A 14927-nucleotide genomic window follows, 5' to 3' on the forward strand; every position below is an offset into this window, starting at 1 on the left:
CAAAAATGCCAGGAGGCCTGCGTGAAGGAACAAGTTGCTCCTGGACAAACTCAAACACAACAAGGAAGCCTACAGAGGGTGAAAGCAAGGACAGATAGCCTGGGAGGAATACAGAGAAATTGTCTGAGCAGCCAGGGATTAGGTTAAGAAGGCTAAAGCCCTTACAGAATTAAATCTGACCAGGAACGTCAAAAGCAACAAGAAAAGCTTCTATAGGTACGTCAATGACAAAAGGAAGACTAGGGAAAGTGTAGGCCCCTCTCTGGAAGGAAACAGGAGACCTGCTTACCCAGGACATGAAAAAGGCTGAAGTACTCAATGATGGTTTTGTCTCAGTCTTTGCCGGCAAGTGCTCTAGCCACATCCCACTGTAGGAGAAGATCAGGTTTGAGGCCATCTAAGGAACCTGAAGATGCACAGGTCTGTGGGACCTGATGAGATGCATCCACAGGTCCTGAGGGAACTGGCAGATGAAGTTGCCAAGCCACTGTTCATCATATCTGAGAAGTTATGGCAATCCGGTGAAGCTCCCACTGACTGGAAAAGGGGAAACATAACCCCCATTTTTAAAAAGGGGAAATAAAAAAGACCCGGGGAACTAGAGGCCAGTTAGTCTCACCTCTGTGCCTGGCAAGATCGTGGAGCAGATCCTCCTGGAAACGATGCTAAGGCACATGGAGAGGAAGGAGGTGATTGGTGACAGCCAACACGGCTTCACTAAGGGCAAATCATGCCTGACAAATTTGGTGGACTTCTACGACAGGGTTACAGGTTTGGTGGACAGGGAAAGAGCAACTGATGTAATTTACCTGGACTTGTGTGGGACAGTATCAAATGCTTTGCACAACATCCTTGCCTCTAAATTGGAGAGACATAGATTTGATGGGTGGGCCACTCGGTGGATGAGGAACTGGCTGGATGGCCGCACTCAAAGAGTTGTGGTCAACAGCTCGATGTCCAAGTGGAGTCCAGTGACAACTGGCATTCTTCAGGTGTCAGTATTGGGACCACTGCTGTTTAACATCTTTGTCAACAATATGGACAGTGGGATAGAGTGCACCCTCAGCAAGTTTGTTGATGACACCAAACTGTGTGGTGCTGTTGACATGCTGGAGGGAAGCGATGCCATCCAGAGGGACCCTGCCAGCCTGGACAGGTGGGCTCATGCAAACCTCATGAAGCTCAACATGGCCTAGTGTAAGGTCCTGCACATTGGTCAGGCAATCCCAAGAACAAATACAGGCTGGGTGGAGAATGGATCGACAGCAGCCCTGAGGAGAAGGACTTGGGGGTGTTGGTTGATGAGAAGCTCAACGTGAGCCAGCAATCTGTACTTGCAGCCCAGAAAGCCAACTGTGTCCTGGGCTGCATCAAAAGAAGCATGGCCAGCAGGTCGAGGGAGGTGATTCTCCCCCTCTATTCTGCGTTTGTGAGACCCTAGCTGGAGTACTGCGTCCAGCCCTGAGCCCTCAACATAAGAAGGACATGAACCTGCTGGAACAAGTCCAAAGGAGGGCCACAAAGATGATCAGAGGGCCGGAGCACCTCTCCTATGAGGAGAAACTGAGAGAGTTGGGGCTGTTCAGCCTGGAGAAGAGAAGGCTCTGGGGAGAACTTCTAGCGGCCTTCCAGTACCTAAAGGGGGCTTATAAGAAAGCTGGAGAGGGACTTTTGACAAGGGCATGTAATGACAGGACAAGGAGTAATGGCTTTAAATTGGAAGAGGGTGGATTTAGATTAGATATAAGAAAGAAATTATTTACTGTAAGGGTGGTGAAGCACTGGAACAGGCTGCCCAGAGAATTTGTGGATGCCCCATTCCTGGAAATATTCAAGGCCAGGTTGGATGGGGTTTTGAGTGACCTGGTCTAGTGGAAGGTGTCCCTGCCCAGGAGGGCATTTGGTTTGGAACTAGACAGTCTTTAAGGTCTCTTCCACCCCAAAACAGTTTATGATTCAAGCCTGGTCCTAAAGAAGCAGCAAGTCTGAGAAACGTGATATAAGGCTAGAGTAGCGGCTACACAGACAGAGCCAAAAGGACCTTCACCATTCCATATGAAAACTAACCCCAGATATGAAGACAACAGTGTAATTTACTCCTTTCTTCCTTCTTTTTGTTAAAAGGGCTGCAGTGTACCCTGGCTTGAAAGCACTGTGCTTAAATTAACTTGAAAAGCTGCAGACAAAACCACACTTGGTCTCTTGGCCAGATTTCATTTCTATGGTCCATAAAATACGCATAAAATATATAATTTATTTTTTAAAGTACTGTCCACTTTCAAAGTAATAGTGAAGAAGAGGTATTAACAAGCCCCAAAGTAACTTACTCATCAGAAAAGGAGCTTCTGACGGGAGAACTGCATCTTTACCTGACCAAAAACCAACTAGAGAAATGCTAAATACACACAAACATCTCAGACCAAACAGTTATTGGGCAACTTACCATCCATATCCTAAGGGGAAGTAGACACAGTCAGATCCAATTTGAGCGGATCTTTTACCTACACAAGCTTGTCAGAAAAACGAGTAGTCCTTTAGAAAGTGACTGGACAAGGTCACTGAAAGAAAATCTTATGGTACTTCCTTAAAACCAAGGAAGACCCTAACTTGGGGGTTAAGTGACTGTTCAGAGATATCCCCCAAATATAATTGTTTACACTTATATTTTTCCCCTAGACTTCTGTTATTGGCCACTGCCAGACAGTCGATGGACCAGACTTAGCTGGCACTACTGCATTTTCTTAAGATGTTCTAACACCTCAGATCACCTTTTAAAGGACTTAATGGGGGAGAACATGACTATTATCTAATGTACGTAGGATACAGCAGGAATAAAGGATGACATATTGTTACGAGTTGTCAATGACGACAGCATAAGGCCAGCTCTTAAATTGATCTAATAGTTACCGGAAGTGTAACATTTACACTTGACAGGTTTTTGCCGCAGAAACATATCCGAAGCCTGCCCCCATCAACAGGACCGAAATAGGTCATAGATGGATCATGTAGAGGAGAAAGGGTCTAAGCGTACCCCCATGACTTTCCTCTGATTATGTTTGTAATTCTGACCGTGTTTATTAGTGACTTGGAAACAAAGCGAATGAGTGAGAAGGCACAATCACCACTGCAACTCCATATGCCACCACTAGTCCGAGCCATGGAGTGGGGAGCGCCTCTGCAAACGCTGCTCTCCGAGGACAACATTATTTTTCATGATGCTTACCTTTATGTTTGCAGTACTTCCAGACATAGAACACACATATTTCATCACTCTTATCTTCTTTCTTGTCCTTTGAAGCTTTAGCAGAGGAATAATCTTTTTTATCTACAGGAAAGAACACATCACTCCTTATTTGCCCTACTGAAATACAACTCTAAGAGAACGACATTGCATTTGGTATTTCGTCCCAGAAATAACAAGGAGTTGACTGCAGCCGCCAAGTCAAGCACTTACAGGATCTGATTATCTGCCGTACAGGCCACTGCATGAGTTAGGGCTTTGTGACTGACCAATAAACCCCTACAACGGAAGAAGGCTCAGTGGAGATTGGCAAAGGCAACATCAGGAAGCTCAGAGAGTAACGCAGGGTGTGACTGACCACAGCTGTTGCCAGGAACAACGTTGGGGTGTGGGGAGTGAATACAGGACCCAGGAGGACAGGAGATTTACAAGTTCCTATTCACTCACTAGAAGGTATATCAAGACAACCACTCTACTGACAAAGCTATATCCATTCCCTGGGGACAGAAGACAAGGAAACATATGACACACACAGATACAACCTAATCTCCTTCCCAGGAAGGAAGCAATGTGTCCAGAACAGTACAGAGACTAGAGCAGTCCCAGACTACTCCCCGCGGTGCTGCACAATCCTTGGGCAGAAATCTCAACACTCCTCCTCAGGCCGTCCAGTATTATGGCTTTCAGCATACGGTAGGGTAAACACATAAGCTGCACTCCAGCTACCACAGGGAGCTGTAGGGCTGTGTGAAACCAAATCCCAATGAGAACCACTGACCTCAAGACTAGAGGGTTATAAAAAATCCATACCTTCGTCTTTACCTCCAGTTCCTGTTAGCAACTGGTGTTGGCGCTGACTAGGCACATTGCTACTGGGACCTGCATCGGCTTTCACAGGGAGCTGTAGGACTGTGTGAAACCAAATCCCAATGAGAACCACTGACCTCAAGACTAGAGGGTTACAAAAATCCATACCTTTGTCTTTACCTCCAGCTCCTGTTAGCAACTGGTGTTGGTGCTGAGTAGGCACATTGCTACCAGGACCTGCATGAGAAGACTGAATGAATAGCACTAATGGACCAGAACCTCAGCTAGATAGCAATATCGCAATTTGTGTGTTGAGAATTATGTCCATCACACATATAATTTTCCACTAGCACTCCACTGCTGATATAACAGATCAGCAATAACACTTAGAAATCCCAGCTAGTCACAGTTAATCAGCAGCCACTCAATAGCAATTTTGCATGCAGTATTTTAGGCAATAGTAAAACAGCTTTCCCTCGCACAGGACTTGGCCTTGACTTACTCCATTCCTGAAAGCAGATCAACGGCAGATGGGAAAAAAAAAATACATATACACTGTAAGAGCGGAAATAGAAAAGCTGATTCCACATGAAAGTAGTTGGTACTTACCTAGATGTTTTCCGCCTGAAGCTGGCGCATGCAGTGTGGAGCCCACTGTTTGCAAAGGTATCCTCAGTTCTTTACTCCTTACAGCCATCGTGTTTTTCAACAAATTTTCTCTTGGTTTGTAGCTAGGTACTGAAAGCACAGAAAGGATGACGGGATTTAGCTGTGAAGTAAGGCAAGAACGGCTTCTACCTCTATCAAACTCAGAATCCTATTTAAACCAGTGTGTCTTACAACTTACTTTTTCCCTTCTTCAGTTCTTTGTTGAATTCCACATGCTTGTGATTATATATAGCCTGGATGTTGGAAGCTATGCTCTCATCAATGCCTCCAGTTTCCAACACTCTCAGTGAATGGGTATTCAAGAGGTTATGGGACCTCTTGCATGGCAAAAATCTACATTCCCCTTGGAGAAAATGTCGACAAACATGAAGCTTGTTGCAGTAGTTTTGATGGCTGCAGGTACCCTCCTTTCTGTTGTAAAATTGGCAGACCTAGAAGTGGCGAGGACAGATACAATATGAAATGGAAAAGCATATTAGAATCAGTAATTTTTTTTTCCTTGATGTATAGGCATGCAGCTTTAATAGTAGAAAAATTATTACTAAAGGCCTGTGTTCATTATGACTTCTTTAATCCAAATATATTTCTTGCATGGAAGAGCTGGCATTTTCATCTGACTCATGCATTTTCATTTTTTAAGTTGTGCAGAGTGTTTTTTTTCCAAGAAAAAGAAAGGTCAATCCAATAAGTGTTAAGGTACTTCTAAGCAAGACGACTGCATAACAGCTAACTGTTTTACAGTTACTCTATTACCAAAAAAGAAAAAAAACCAAACAAACAAAAACCACCAAATCAAAAAAACCCCAAACAAAACCATAACAAGTGTCTCCATAAAAACACACATACTGCGTCAAATGAGATATTACTTCACGGAGCTAAAATTGCATTTGCACTTCCTATTTGTAAAGCTTATTCTGCATTGAAGATTTGGGCATCCAAAAATGATAAGAAGAATGCTTTGAGATTAGAGTACTTTTGGAAAAAAGCAACACACTTCTTTACTCCTCTGCTCAGCACAAAAAGAGATACACAGTGAATTGGACCCAGGGAACAAATCACACAGCAAAAACTCCTTCATACTGCTCACCAAGCACCACAGCAGCACTTCCGCTGCTGCAGTACACAGAGCAGCCCATAACAAGCAAGCTGCTTTGAGGACACACACAGCTGTCTGGCAGACAGCCCCAACATCACACCAGAACTGTCACAGGATGCCTCCCAACCCATGTTCCAAGCAACAGAGACAGATTTTATGCTGTGTTGCAACTGAATATATACAGATATATATATCAATCAGGGAATTAGAGATTGCTGGGATGGCAGTGTTTAAAAGACTGAAAAATTAGGCCAGTTTCAACTGCAAACAAACTCTTTATTGGATTCATACTCATTAACGATACTCATCGCCAAAGGCAAGTTCCTCATCACTATCAGTTAGAATCAGGTACAGAACAATTAACTTCCAAAATCTTACTCCAAAGTAGGTGGGAGGATACAAAGCCCTGATTAATTTCAGTAAGCACTGATGGCTTACTGAAATTGTCTTACTGATGGCTCCAATAGACCTACTGCATGACACAGCTGAGCCCATCAGCCAAGCTGGTGGCACCTCTGGAAAAATGCATTTAGGAAAGGGCAAAACACTGCACAGTAATGATGGAGACCGTGGGGAAAGTGTGAGAAACAGCCCTGCGGACACCAAGGTGAGAAGAAGGAAAGAGAGGAGGTACTCCAGCTGCCCAAGCAGAGAGATTCCTCTGCAGGGCCATCTACAGCTGATTGCCCAGAACCTTGTCCAGAAGGCTTCTGAGTATCTCCAAGGGGCGGAGACTCCACAACCTCTCTGGGCAATCTGTGCCAGTGCTCAGTCACCCTAACAGTGAAAAAAAAAAAAAAAAACCAACACTTCCTAATCATAGCATCAGGGAACTTCCTGTGTTTCAGTTTGTGCCATCACCTCTGGTCCTGGGCACCACTGAAAAGAGCCTGGCTCTGTCCTCTTTACACTCTCTTTTCAGATGTTTGTAAACATTGAGCAGATCCCCCTGAGACTTCACTTCTCCAGGCCAAAGAGACCCAGCTCTCTCAGCCTGTCCTCATGTGAGAGATGCTCCAGTCTCTTCATCATGTTAGTGGCGCCTTGCTGAACACCTCTTCCAGTGGCTCCATCACTCTCTTGTACTGGGAAAATTAATTTTGGACCTATTTTCAGCTAACGTAGCAGGCCACTGTGGAACACATTTATCGTGGTTTCAGCAGGGATGGAGTTATTTTTCCTCTCGGTAGCTGGTGTGTTTTGGATTTTGTATGTGAAGAATGTTGATAAAACACCCTGATGATATGAGTTGTTGCTAATGAGACCAAGGACACTGTCTGGCTTCCCAGGTCTCACTAACGTGCAGGCACAGGAAGCTGGGAGAGAGACAGACAGAATAATTCACCCAAACTGACCAAAGAGAGTGTTCACTGTCACAAACATCATGCTCAGTATATAAATGGGGGTGGCCTGCGGGGGCAGGGGCACCTCTCTCACTCGCTGGTATCACCTTCTCGGGTGGTGAGAAATTGAGCATTGTTCATTTTGTATATTTTAGTATCCTTATATTTTGTTATTATTTTAGTTTTCCTTTGCTATTCTCGTAAACTGTCTTCATCTCAACCCGCGAGTTTTCCTTTCTTCACAATTCTCTCCCCCATCCCACTGGGGAGAGGGAGGGTAAGTGAGAAACTGTGGTGACTAGGACAAAACCACAACAACATTATAATGAGGAGACAGCGACTTCTAGCAAATCTAGGCAGTTTACCTGTAGGCCTTGGCTGCAGAGGCCCACACATTATCATTAGTGACAGTCACATAATGAGAGCACGTACCACACCATGGATTGCCTTTAATGATACAGCCTGTCTGTACCGTTTGTAAGAGCTTGTTCCTATGGAGATGCATAAGAGCATAACGCTTGTAGTGAACCTCAGTACACCATCTAGAACATTCAGTTTTGTACGGATAGAAGACCCATAGCTTTGGGTTAATATTTTGGGGTTTTTTTTTGTTTGTTTGTTTGTTTTCAGAAAAACACTATAAAGATGTGAAGAACAGCAAGCGTGCTGAACCTCACCATGGATGAGAATTCTGCACAGCAAGCCATGGCCCCACCAGAGAAGCCTGTCTGATGCTGTATTGTCATAGGTTCCCACGACATCAGAAGGGACACATAAGATTTCTTCTCATTATAACCAGCTACTTATCTTAAGCATTATGTGTCTTTCTTAGTGAGATCCAAAAGCAACAGCACCTGCCAATGCAAAGCAACTATTCACCCGCTCCAGAATTTTGAGTCAGCCCCTTCATTTCTCTCTCCTTCATTTCCCCAGCTTTGTCTAAGGGGAACACAGAAAGGCTTATCATTTACAGAGCACTCTAAGATCTATGTACCAAAAACATATGCAAGTGCTAGGTAATGACAGTCTTGTGGGAGATGCTTTGCAACTTCAGTCAATAAAGAACTCAAATATTACACCACTGCCAAGGGATGGTCTTCCTCAGTTGAAGAATGCAGCTGTATTTTGAGGGTCTGATACCACTCAAACTGTTATCTGCATCTAAAATGCATATGCCACACCTGAGTGCCTACCTAACAAGAAAAATAAGTTAAGGCTTTAAACATGCCATTTATTTTTCCACTCCTCCAAGTGGAGGTAACTGTTCAAGTTAAAAAAAAGCATAAGACTCATGTCAGACACTGGTTTCGGGGGCCAGAGCAGAGGAATTGCTTTTGTGCTTGCATCTTCCTTCTCAAGAGAGTAGAAAAAAAAAAAAAAAACAACAACTAAAATACAGAATCAGGTAATCAGTGGAGCATCCATTACACAAAATATTACTTTAGGGTAGTGGAGATACCAGCCACGTAAGTTACAAAAAGTGAAGCTCCCAGGGTTTAAAAGACACTGAACCTTGTTGAGAGCTATTTTGTAGAGCACCTAGAGGAAGATGCATTAAAATATAATGTTAGCATGCAAGACCAAATTTTTACATGGGAGCATCAGAATAAATTACCAAACCAGAACAAAGTGCTGCCTCAGCTAAATAAGGAATCCATTATTTAGCTACATCAAGAAAGCACACTGCCTCTTGCATTTGCCAAGAAACACCAAAAAAGGAGAGCCACAAAGAAGGCGAGGGACAGTGTAAAACCCTCTGATTTTGGAGTGCTGTTGTGTTTTTCTCTACCCTGTACCCCAATTCAAGTCACAGAAGACCAAAGTTTTGTCTTGCTTGAGAGCTTCATACATGCCTTTTGTGAGCACACACACAGATAGTCGGCATTTCTAAGCAAGAAACAGCCAAGTCAGCTTTCAGATTTTCCCAGCTCTCAGGTTTATGAATGGCCTGCATCCATCACTGTTTTCCCTTGTTTCTGCTATTTTACTCCATAATAGGAAATAAGGTGCTCAATTAGAGGTAATTAATGATGCCTGCCAGCCATGAGGGCTGAACAGATCTACAGGTAAGAGCTTAAGAGCTATACCAATCAACAATGGTCACTACTATCTGGTCATTACTGGGACTAATTAAATAAGAAACACTTAAGTTTTAGATGCAGCTGAGCAGGACAAAGAGATTATTAATCCTCCTTGAATCTGCCAGCAAAATATATTTTAAAACGCTACCAAAAAAAAAAAAAAAAAATCTGCAAAGCCCAGCACTGCCACAGCAGGGAATAAGAACACAATAGAACTGTTATGCCAACAGATCTGTGGAGATTATAACCTCCAAAAGACAAGAGTAACAGGCAGTACTCTGGTAATTTCTTAACCAGGAACAACTGTAGCCAGAACAGGATATTCTTGGCTTTGAAACAGCCGTGCCTGGAAGATAGCACTGCCCTTATACACACGTGCAGAACCAGAACGGATTGTTCAGCCAAATTGAATAATATCAATGACTTGCATACAAACTAGACAAAGGTTGCCTTGTAGAAAATTAGTGTACAAAAACTCAGTACGCTTTGGAAGGAGCAGATTTTACACAAAACTGACTGCAGCCATTTGGTCATTTTCTCACAGATTTTCCCCACTCCTCTATACCCTCAAGCACCAAAGTGTACAGGCCTATGCAGGCTGAAAAAGGAAAGGGGCCCTTGCTTCCTAGTCTCCATCATATCTTGGAGAAGAGCCAACAAACCAGTTTTTGGTCAGGCCTTTTATCCTGTAAGCATGTACAGTTACTGCGACCTTTCACATTTGTCTTGCTCATCGTCTGTAAATCTCTGGTGAAGTTGCTGACTTTTTTTGTTTTCTTGTTTTGACTAACTTTCTGGCTATCCTGTTGGGACTACAGGAACCCCACGCAAAACAGGCTGTAGCCTTGCTGTCCGCTTCCTGCTGTCAGAGGGCAGGTCTTCTGCTGACAAGTCATAGATAACATGGCCTTATCCAGGCACAAGCCTTCTGGTATTTACGTAAGCAACACACTCAGTGTTTAACAGTTTTATTGTTGGGTTGGTTTTTGGTTTTTTTTTAGTTACAAGTACACAGTATTTTCATAATCCTTGCTCTATATTGTTTCTTCAGGTGCTTTCACACATAGCCATTCCCATTCATCCTTTATTCAGACTAATCTTAATATTTCTGTTACATATCTTAACACCTTGAAATTAAGATCAGAACTCCACCTTCTCTCTTGCCCTCTCCCAGTCCTAATTAATAAAAGCTTCTCTTAAAAAATCAGTACAACTCACATCAGGGAGGAGGAAAGGGTCATTTTGGAGAAGAAGGACTCGCAGCTCATTCTCATCGAGGCCAGACAACCCATGAGTCTTTAGAACTTTTTTGTTCTCAGCATTGATGATGTCGTGCGAGTACTTACAAGCTCTGCAAGAAAATATAGAGAAAAAAAAAATAAATCAATGTTTACTTCTTCAGTCAAGTTGATTTAAAGAGAACCTCAGACAACATGCAACATGGGAAAAGCCATGAAGAGAAAGGCAGTTTGGCAAAAGTCTCTGAGGACATTTAGATAGTCTCTGTAATTAGCTAGAGAATGGACCAAACAGGATAACAACTCTATGAAATACAGTAGCATTATTATCCCCATTTTAAATATTGATGTGGCCAGACCACTTCTAAGAAAGCGAGTAGCACAGATTTGAAAGCAAATCTGTCTACCCTACACTTTCTCCCACTCCAGTAAGAAGCAAGTCAAGGCACATGACCTGAACAGTTGAAAGAACAGCTAATTTTAGAGGAATATATCAACAACGGCGGAAGTTGCAACACCCTTGATTTTGTGAATGTAAAAGGTTGTTGTCCCAGGGATGGCACGTAAAGAAAGATGCAAGAGTCTGAGAATTAAAAACAAAGAGATAATGAAACTGAAAACAACAAAATTTGTTATCCTTGCTGGCTGGCAAATTAAAAAAAAATAATAATAAAACAAGAAAACCAAGAAAGTTAATTAACTTTGGAGTTTCGGATAAAGAAGCAATTAAAGGGCAACAATGAGGATGCTGGTGCCAGTTACTAACCGAAGAGCAACATCTGAAGTGCGTATGAACTACAGAAAGACTGCCTTTTTGTTGCATCTGTCTGAAAAGATACTGCAAATCAATAGTAATAGGAGAAACATAGTCAACCTGTGCATTAATTCATCGCAGTAAAATACATCTTCCTTACGTCTTGCTCTTTAAAAGCATTATTTGATACGGCCTTAAGACTACACATACTCAACCAATAAAAGTACCTCTTAATCTATCAGACTCAAGTCTCTTTTCCCTTTATCTTTTTAGCTTCTAGTGAACTCCTGAAACCCTCCTCGTGAAAACTTTTTTACCTCATGTTGTATCTGATCCAATTCTTCTATACAGTCCTTTGTGTAGACATTTCACCCCTGACTCCCACTACCCATTGGACATATTGCTTTGTAAGCAAATAAACAAGAATGTGACATCTGAAGGGCAGAAGTGTGCCTGAGGAAAAAATCTTCTAAGAATATTAGATTCTGTTGGCACTTGATTAGGCTGGGATGGAGCTAATTTTCTTCTCAGTAGCTGCTGTGTTTTAGACTTAGTATGGGATTTGGTATGTGAAGAATGTTGATAATACACTGATGTTGTTAGTTGTTGCTAAAGAAACCAAGGACACTTTCCAGCTTCCCAGGTTTCGCTAATGTACAGGAAGCTGGAAGGGGTGTAGCCAGCAGAGCTGACCCAAACTGGCCAAAGAGAGTGTTCCACACCAAAAATGTCATGCTCAGTATGAAGGTGGGGGGTAGTCAGTGAGCTTGGTCACCCTTTTTTTTTTTTTTTCCCCCCCTCTCACTCTTTAGAGTTGTTCCGGGATCATTTTTCAGTTTTTCATTCCATGACTACTGCTCAGGACGGGCTGTGTCAGTCACCAGGTAGTTCAAAATTGTCTTGTTTGTTTTGTATATTAATATATATTTATTACTACTATGTTTTCCTTTGCTATCCTAGTAAACTGTCTTTATCTCAACTCACAAGTTTTCTTTTCTGCCCAATTCTCTCCCCCATTCCCTGGGGAGGGGGAGGGTAAGGGTGAGTGAGTGGCCGCGTGGTACAAGATTGCTGACTGGGGTTAAACCACAACAAATGGCTACGAAGGTAAGTGAAATACAGAGTACTTGAGGAGGGTGCCATCATCAGCATTCCTCCATAGTTAATTTCAGATTCCACCGACAGTCACACGGTGATCTACATCACTTGAGTACATATTTCTAAGTCAAAGGTTGAAACAGTCCACAACTATAATAATACATTTAGAAAAAGAAAACAGTGAAAAGTTACTTGCCAGACACAAGTTAAAACTGAGTTTAACTGGACTAAAATCCTGATTCCACTAAGTAGGAAGACCCCAGTAACTTGTATAGACATTTTTCTTTCCAGAGATTCTAAACCAAAAAGGATTGCAACATCTGGAAGCAAGGCTAGATTTTACCTTAGCAGTTAAAAAATATTCTCTGTCTTGATCCATGTGGTCCACCTAGCAGTACCTCATCCCCCTCATTTTACTTAACTCCCTCCCACAAAAGGCATACTCCTTGTTTTATTAACACATACAAAGGTGATTTTAAATTCTTTGTACTATTGAGAGGACAGAATGATTTATCGTTACAAAGGGAACCACCTCATTGCACATTTCAGTTCACAGGGAGTCATCCAGCACGACTGCCTACGTCCACCTAAAGGCATTTTTAACAGTGAATCACATGGAAGCTTATCGCACTGTCAGTAAAGTAAGAAAGAGTAAGAAAATCTTAGCATCCTAATATTTTGCTAGTATCATGATGAGACAGACATGGCCTTTCCCCTCCACGCCTTTCAGATCCGAGTGCACAGTGAGCTATTTTGCTGGGACAGAAGAGGAAGAATCCAGTGGAGTATCAGTGGATTACCAACACCTGCAACAGCGCCGGGCTTGGGGGCTCAAACAGCAAATTCTGCCATCAGAGCTCCCCGTTGCCATTGACTATCACTGAAAAGCTTCTGGGTCCCACTTCTGCATCTGCTTTCGGTTTCCTTTATCATTTTTTGGTTAAACCACGTACAAGCTTTGGCCTGCCTGCGCCCAGAGCGGCCGCCGGGCCTACCTTTCCTGCAAGCTCTCCGTATTTCCGGGAAACGGGATCGATGTACCTGTGAAATCAAACACCGGCTCCCAGAGCCGGGGCTGTGAGCGGAGCAGGGACTTACAGCAAGCAAACTTCAGCGTTCCTAACTTTCTAGATGGCAACCAGACGGCACGCTAACACTCTGCTTTTTCTTACTAGGGAAATACTTGCCAACTATTCCACCCAGACGCCAGCGGGCTGAGGGGTAGCTGTGGCTGACAAGAGGCTTCAACGAAAAAATAAAGTCGTAAATACCGACAGAGAAAACAAGGCTTCTGAAAACCGCAGCCCACCGCCGTCACTTCGGGCTTTCAGCAGCACCGCAAAGGAGTCCGGTACGAGGCTGTATCCTGAGGGTGTGGGGGGGGATTGGGCCTCCCCCTCCTTCGGGGAGCCGGGGCAGGACCCGGGAAGAAGCCGGGAGGGTGCGTGGGGCGTCCACCTCCCCTCCCCGGCGCCAACGGCTGCCCGCCTCCCCTCCCAGTCCCCCCCCGGCCCCGCCGCTCACCTGGGCCCCAGGTTGCACTTGCCCATGAGGTGGAGCTTGCAGAGGTGCAGCCGCTCGCAGCCCCTGCACTCCCTGTGGACACAGACCCGCACGGCGGACACGGCCAGGACCTCCGCTCCGCCTCCGTCGTCGTCCCGCAGCAACAGGAACCGCTGGGGACCCACCGCCGCCAGCGTCTCCTCCAGCTGCTGCGCCGTCAGCCCGACCAGCCGCCGGAACTCCGGCAGCCCCAGCCGCCCGCCCTGGGCGCACAAGGTCTTGGTGAGGAAGCAGCACACCGTCGGGTCGCTCATCTTTCTTCCTCCTCTCCCCGCGACCGGGCTGGACGAGACTGGACGGGACTGGAAGCAAGGCGGGACCAGACCGGACCCAGCGGGAGGAAACGAAACCGAAGGCGCGGGGCGGGCTCGGCGGCGGGCGGGGCCTGCGGGGAGGCGGGAAACCGGCTGCAGGCCCGGCCGCCGGCGCCCAGCCCTACGAGGGAAGCGGGCGGGCTTTTCTTTCTTCTTTCTTCCTACTTCTTCGTCTTATTTATTTATTTTTTTTTTTTTTTAAATGCCGGATTCTTTGCTGTTTCTGATGTTTGTATTTGGCGATGAGCTGCTGCCTGGGTGAATTTCCGTACATAGTGGTGTTGAACTTACATATATATAAGTATATATATAAATATATATGAACTATGCTTAATATATTGGGGTATTAAGCATAGACCCCGGCGAGTCCCTCCCAGAGCGCGTGTGTAGGGCAGATGCCACTGAAGGATCCCCTCCCTGCTCTCACTATACACCACTAACACAAAGGTGGTACAGAGCATTAAGCCTTATAATGTAGGAGAAAAACTTAACATGCCCCAAATAATTCTTATTTTATGTAGCAATGGCATTACTTTTTTTTTTTTCTTCCATATTGGCAGTCAGCTGCTGATCAGGGCTGTTTGTGGTGGCCAGTGTCCTGGCAGGGGGTGTGAAGCCAGAAGTGACCATAGAATCATAGAATGGTTTGGGTTGGAAGGGACCCTCAAGGGTCATCTAGTCCAACCCCCCTGCAAGAAACAGGAACACCTTCAACCAGGTCAG

The 14927-nt window shown here is 44.4% G+C and overlaps 1 protein-coding gene across 4 annotated transcripts in view; it reads right to left on the reverse strand.

Moving 5' to 3' along the window:
* The window catches only part of LOC104485029 (protein mono-ADP-ribosyltransferase PARP12), a 31597-nt gene extending 17376 nt beyond the window's left edge, over positions 1-14221 (reverse strand). For 2 of the 4 annotated variants that reach the window (XM_086758049.1, XM_086758075.1), the window contains exons 1-6: positions 13852-14221; positions 10456-10588; positions 4896-5148; positions 4658-4786; positions 4052-4285; positions 3224-3325 (exon numbers count right to left, since the gene is read on the reverse strand). In XM_086758049.1, coding sequence (XP_086614175.1) covers positions 3224-3325; positions 4052-4285; positions 4658-4786; positions 4896-5148; positions 10456-10588; positions 13852-14144 — 1144 coding nt within the window. In that variant the 5' untranslated portion in view covers positions 14145-14221. The remainder of the gene's footprint in view (positions 1-3223; positions 3326-4051; positions 4286-4657; positions 4787-4895; positions 5149-10455; positions 10589-13851) is intronic. The other 2 variants (XM_086758057.1, XM_086758066.1) reach the window with 2 other exon arrangements.
* Between the last annotated feature and the right edge of the window lie 706 nt (positions 14222-14927).

This window comes from Chlamydotis macqueenii, chromosome 1 (genome assembly GCF_036417535.1).
Source record: "Chlamydotis macqueenii isolate bChlMac1 chromosome 1, bChlMac1.mat, whole genome shotgun sequence".
Taxonomy (NCBI): domain Eukaryota; kingdom Metazoa; phylum Chordata; class Aves; order Otidiformes; family Otididae; genus Chlamydotis; species Chlamydotis macqueenii.